The 6236-nt window shown below is 49.6% G+C and overlaps 1 protein-coding gene across 1 annotated transcript in view; it reads right to left on the bottom strand.

The window, feature by feature from the left end:
- The window catches only part of CAPZB (capping actin protein of muscle Z-line beta subunit), a 73299-nt gene that overhangs the window by 35360 nt on the left and 31703 nt on the right, over positions 1-6236 (bottom strand). The window contains exon 3 of the mRNA XM_015565923.1: positions 2364-2485. Coding sequence (XP_015421409.1) covers positions 2364-2485 — 122 coding nt within the window. The remainder of the gene's footprint in view (positions 1-2363; positions 2486-6236) is intronic.

The raw sequence follows: 6236 nt of genomic DNA, 5'->3' as shown, positions 1-6236 counted from the left end.
AGACAAGGTGCAGTTGAAGGGCGCAGTCACCTCCCGATTTGAAAACTAGGCTTGGTAGTTCCACTCGTCAGTGGGTGTGGAAAACAATCTGAGAGCGAGAATCCGAGCCCCCTTCCCCTGCAGGTGCTCTCTTCGAGTCTCCTCAATACACTCAGGCTCTGGCCTTCAGCCCTTCGTTTCCTGAGTTAAATGGCCATCGTCTTCTTGTGGGCCTGGAAGACCCGCCCCAACTGGCTCTCATTTAAAGGCGACCTGTTTAGACACTAGAGCCCATCTTTCTTGCAGACTGGGGGCCTGGAATTTTCAAGAAGCCTGTTAACTCACATTTCTCCTGGCTCACAGACGACAGCATTTCAAGCTGCTAGTCCTGGAGCCGGGGTAATTGTAGCTGGGGGGAAATCATAACATTACCCAGAATATTCTTAGTGGAAGGGGCACTCAGAACACATTTAAGAGCTTAAATGGAGGCAATTTGAAAAAAGACAGATGGACAGGAACACTTAGATTTCAAAAGTCAGGCCTTTCATTTCCCTCAGAGAAAGCTTTTTGTTTCAGCTAACAGGTTTCAAACAGTGCTGCTGGCAACGGCCACACCATAAGGATCTTATTTAAGCAAACGATCAAACAGTTAGGATGGAAATGTGTGGAGAAAATCAGAAGACCTTGAAGTTTTGTATCAAAAGAGGGAAAACGGAAGAAAAGTCCTGGGCTCTGACACCCCGGGCTCCTCTTCAGCTGAGGTCCCTGGGCCCCTCTGCAATGCCTGAGGAACGAAGGTTGGAGCTGGCAAGATGACCTGAAGGGGAGGCAGGCACCAAGTCCCCCGGTATCTTGGCCTTGGCATGGACGTGGAAATGATCCCAGCCTCCCACAGGCTGCTGGGGAATAGCTGCCTCACACAGCAAGCTGGAGTTTTCAGGTGGAAAAAGAAACATAATGATCTTAAGCATGACTCAGTTCAAGGTTCACCTCTTCCAGGAAGCCTCCTTTGAACTCTGCCTGGTGAGGCTGCTTGTCCTTAGGACCTCAAGGGTCTTCCTCTCTGAGGGCCGGTCCTCCCTTTCCTAGGAGGTTCCCAGCGAGGACTGGACCTGGGCCTATGCTCACCACTGATCCTTCACCACTCTATGCTGGGGACACCCACCTGCATCTCCCTCTCCGCCCAGGTGGCTAGGCTATCAACAGTCTACTGGACATCTCCACATTCATCTAATGGGCATCTGGAGCTTAAAATACCCTCAAACCAGCAATTCCCAGAGTCTTCTCCACCTCAATAAACAGTGACCCCACCTTCTAACTGCTCAGGCCCAAAGCCCTGCAATTGCCCTTCATACCCCATCCACTTGCAAACTCTGCTGGCTCAACTTTTACAAGTAGACTACTATTCACCCTCTCAACTCTAGTCTCTGGTCTGGCTTGGATTAGGCCAAAATACATTCTCTACCTAACTTCCATTTGAAGCTCAAAAAGTGACCCGAGACACCCTTAAAAACCTAGCTCAAGCTAGTTTGGCTCAGTGGATAGAGCATTGGCCTGCGGATTGAAGGGTCCCAGGTTCGACTCCGACCAAGGACACATGCCTGGATTGCGAGCTCGATTCCCAGTGTGGGGTGTTCAGGAAGCAGCCAATCAATGAGTCTCTCTCATCACTGTTGTTTCTATCTATCTCTCCCTCTCCCTTCCACTCTGAAATCAATAAAAATAAGATAAATAAACTATGAAAAACCTAGCTCAAACATCACCTCCTTCGGGAAGCCCTCCTGGACTCAACCATGGTTTCTTCTATGCTATCCTCAAACCCTGAATAAGCTTGGCAGTGACTGCATGAATCATATCATACAATAATCAGCTGCTGGATACATCTCTGGTTCTAGACCAGTGATCACCCAGAGTAGGGGCTTATGTCACTTTAGTTATTTATTGCCCTCAGCATGGTGATGGAAAAGAGAAAGGAGAGTTGTATATTTGTTTGACAAAGCTACATTCAAACGTCCCTTAAGCACACAGGCCCTCCCTGTGCTCAGATCCCCATCACGTCCACATCGTGTATCTTGCCTGTTGCAGGACTGAATTATAATGAAACTGCTCACATTCCTTTCCCATTAGACTGTAAGCTCCACGAGGGCAGAGGCCTTCTGTTCATGCTGCATCTCCAACACTGACTGAAGGTACTCCACAACATCTGGTTGATTGCAGGGAGGAAAGGAGGAAGAAAGGGAGGAAGGACTGACAGAAGGACAAATGTAAAGAAGGTTGGTAGACTGTTGCCTGTCAAAGTCCGGTAGTCCAGGTGCTGCCATGTGGCACTGACTGCCCAGGATGCAGCCTGGCATGCCTGATGCACTCTAAGGGCAGGAGCTCACCTATAGGAGTCCCCGTCTCTGTTGTAGTCACACAAAAGGTAATCCTTTCCCACCACTTTGTCTCTGGCGATTTTCAGTGGCTGGTCAACAGAAGACAGGAGATCTTCACATAGACTGGGAACCTGGCAGAGAGAAAGGAAAAGGCAGAAACAGGGGTTAAAATAACACATCAGATCCAGGCTGGCTAACGGCAACTACAGCCAGATCACGGTCAGCATATTTAACATCTGGCCCTTGGTATCCTGCCAGAATTATGGGCCTGTTCTTTTCTTTTCCACATGTGTCTGACACCAAGTGTGTCCCTCTATAAAGAAACCTGTTCTTGAATTACAGTGGAGCGTGATTTCCAATACAGCCTTCCTTCCAAATCTGCGTGCTTTAATTACCTGGTCGCCAGGGTGGTCTAGTACAGTTAAGTATGTATATACTCGTATTGGTCTCCGGTGGGCAAAGTACAAGCTGAAGTCCGAGAAGAAGGTAAACATGTTAAATACACAGGAATCCACAGAACTCTGAGAAGAGCAACCCGTCCATGGCGGCCAACTCCCACAGGCTCCCATGCTGGGAGCAGTTTCCAATACTTTCCAGGCCCGTGGCCAAGCATTACCAGGCTGACTTGTAGAGTCAACCTTACCTGCTGCAAAGACAGGGTCGCACCAGCTCCCCAGAGCCCGGAGCCCTAGACGGCTTATTATACCAGGGTGACCTGCCTGGGACCACCTCAATGAGAAGGAGGGCCCGAGGTCTGGGGTGGGCAGGGGTGAGTCTCGGGGCAAATGCTGCTAAATGTGACGCATGGTCCTGCTAGTCACCAGGCCACTGGCCTCTTCTTCCCAACCCAAACATCAATTTCCACCAAAATATTCCAGGAAGGGATGGCAGCACTTTCAGAAGTGGATTCCTTCAGGCTTGAGTCACTTCCACGCTGTATTTTCAATGTGCCGACTTCATTCGTTTCATGGGTCTGGGTTTATGGAGGCCCCACCATATCGTTTACCAGGAAAGGGGCTGCCAACTGCACCAATAACCCTTCCAAATGGAAAAGTTAAATCATGTGGCCAGGACACCCAGAACAGCGGCTCGGCAGAGGGGCCGGCAGCTACAAAAGCTCCTGTGTTCTCCTGGAGACCCTTCCACCTCCAGAGCGATGGGGACAGAGACCGCCACCAACCCAGACGCCCAGCCTCATAGGCTTCTCGAGGCACCTCTGCTGAGCCCGGTGCTGCAGAACTCAGCCTGGAAGGCCCTGTCTGGCACAACTAGAAGACAGTTGCCCTGCTTCTAGCTCACATCAATTCTGGCCTCAGTGAAATGGCGTGTTTCTTCTCCACAGAGCAGCCTGTCATCTAGCAACCAAGAGGTACACACACCAGTAACCACTGGATACAACCCGCTTATTTTCAGGATCCCTTCTCCATGTACCACCCGCCTGCGTACCCCTCTCCACCAAACAAACACAGAGGCAAACAAAAACGGATCCCCCTCCCTCAAATGGGGCTGTTTTCAAAGTTAGTTTTGGTGTTGATCATAGCAACCCCACTACCATTTCCAAGTGTCTACCGTGTATCACACGCAGGCTAGGCTCTCTACAGATGGCATATTGTCTGCTTTCAGCTCCCCCTCATCCTGTGAAGTTGTTAAGTGTTATCCCCATTTTATAGGTTTGAGAACTGGGGGCCCAGAGTCAGTAAGGTGCCCAATGCCCACACAGGAAGCAAGGGGCAGAGACAGAAATCCCTCTTCTGACCAAAACTCTGTTTACAGACAGCTAAGAGGAAAGACCGTGCACATCAAGGCACACTCTGGTGGCAAACAACGCCCTCCCACCTCACCCCGCTCAGCTCTGGGTGGCCTCAGAGCCCGGAAGAAAGTCCTGGGCAAGGCAAGGGAGATTTTAACAACTTCCACCCAAAGCAGCTGGGGTCTGGAACTAGCCTGGCTTCCTGCTGTTGGCCCAGTGAAACAGCCCTGGGCACCCATAGGCCTGCCTCTCCCGAAGTGTCTCTATTTATCCTGCTGGCTGCTGCCCTGGCTTATGTGCTGGGCCCTGACTTGTGTCTGGAACCCATTTTAACTAGTTGGGGCCCTGAGACTATTGGCCCAGTGTATCCTGGATTATGGTGAAGACTAAGCAAACAGGCTCTGTAGCCAGACTTCCTCAGTCCACTGCTTACTGGCCTTATGGCCTTGGGTAAGTCGTTTTACTTCTCTGCTAAGACTGGATTTCCTCACCTGTAAAGTGGGGACAATAGAAATTAACCTACTGTGATTTGGGGGAATCTGAGCGAATGCATCAGCATTCAGTGCAGGGTAGGGGAAAGAAAGCATGCACACTAGTAGCTGACATATTTATACCCCCACTCCCTCTGTTGTCCGCAATGCTGTCTGCTGTCTGTTAATCTTAGGCCATACCAGCCTAGATTACGCTTGAATTTTCCACATTGTTTCAGGTGCTGGATAAAAATGGGCCCCTGAGAACCTCGTTTTTCTTAACCCCAGTTCCACCTGGAGCCACCTGCTTCACCTTTCCAACCAGTCATGCTGCTTGCAGCTAAGTCTCCCAACACAGGAAAGCTTATAAGATAATGGGGTTTGGTATGAAATGGGTGTGACTTCATTCCTATCCAAGAAGTTAATCCACAGATCAAAATTATTTGAAAAATTCCTTCCTGGCACTTACACGAATTGAATTACATTTTTTTCTCAATTTGCTGCCTGTCTTCCTCGCTAGAATGTACTGGGGCAGGGACTTCAGTCTTGTTAGTGGTTCCATCCCCAGTGCCTTTGGCAGTGCTTGACACACAGCAAGTGCTCGATATATCTGGGAGGGAGGGGGAAGTTTTACAACATGGAGACTCCCAAACACCAATCGGCTTTAAGAAAAAAGTTTACTGTAAAGAACTAAATTTTGATGACACCAATGACCAATTTTACTTGTGGTTCACATATAGGAACCAAGATGTCATACAAACACTCTAGATAAAAAGAACTGGAGTTTTAATTTAAATCCTGGCATTTTATTAATATATGACCTGGAGAGCCAACCTGCGAGCAGGAGACCTGGGTTCCAACCTGTGCTCCGCTGCTGATGGGCCACACGATAAGATCAGTAGGTGAGCCACACCAGACCCGCATCCGTGAAAACACTTCAGGAAAAGACTAATCTAGATGACATTAATTTCTTCACATGGTTAAATGCAGTCAACCTTTTTCAGAAGAACCCCCTTGCCCTTTAAGATGTTCTTAATTTTATGAAGCCATAGATTTATTTTGTTTTTGTTTTAAAGGTTGACAACCCTATGAATTACCTACCCCCCCTCCCTTTTTTTATGTTTCTTGCGTGTGTGTGTGTGTGTGTGTGTGTGTGTGTGTGTGAAAGCCCTGGCAGCCTGAGATGTGCACTGGCCTCTGTCTCCTCCGTGTGTGTGTGTGTGTGTGGCGGGGGAGGGGAGGGGAGGGGAGGGGAGGAGCAGCAGCCCTTGATCTAGAAAATGAGATCCAGTGTGCCCCACGTGTCCAAGTAGATCAGATCAGTGTAAAGGACGGAAGGGATCCTCCCACTTTGTAACTCATGCCCTTCAAAGCACAGGCAAAGCAGACTAGGCAACAGTGCAAGGAGTTGCTTTGTGATACCGGCTGTCATCAATAGCCACTCTTGTCACCTGCTCAGCCTGCCTTTCCTTTTCTCGGCACAGAGCCCTCATTCCATGTAGTTAGAGCAAGGCTGATCCTCCACCACTGGCCATGGGCCAGCAGAGGGCCGCAGCCTCAACAGCCTGGGCTTATTCAGGGAAGCTCTACTGGGAATCCTCTCCAGGAACTACGGCAGCTGTGGGCAAACTACGGCCCGCGGGCCGGATCCGGCCCGTTTGA

Source organism: Myotis davidii, unplaced genomic scaffold, assembly GCF_000327345.1.
Source record: "Myotis davidii unplaced genomic scaffold, ASM32734v1 scaffold299, whole genome shotgun sequence".
Classification (NCBI taxonomy): domain Eukaryota; kingdom Metazoa; phylum Chordata; class Mammalia; order Chiroptera; family Vespertilionidae; genus Myotis; species Myotis davidii.
This window is presented reverse-complemented; position numbering and strand designations above follow the sequence as displayed.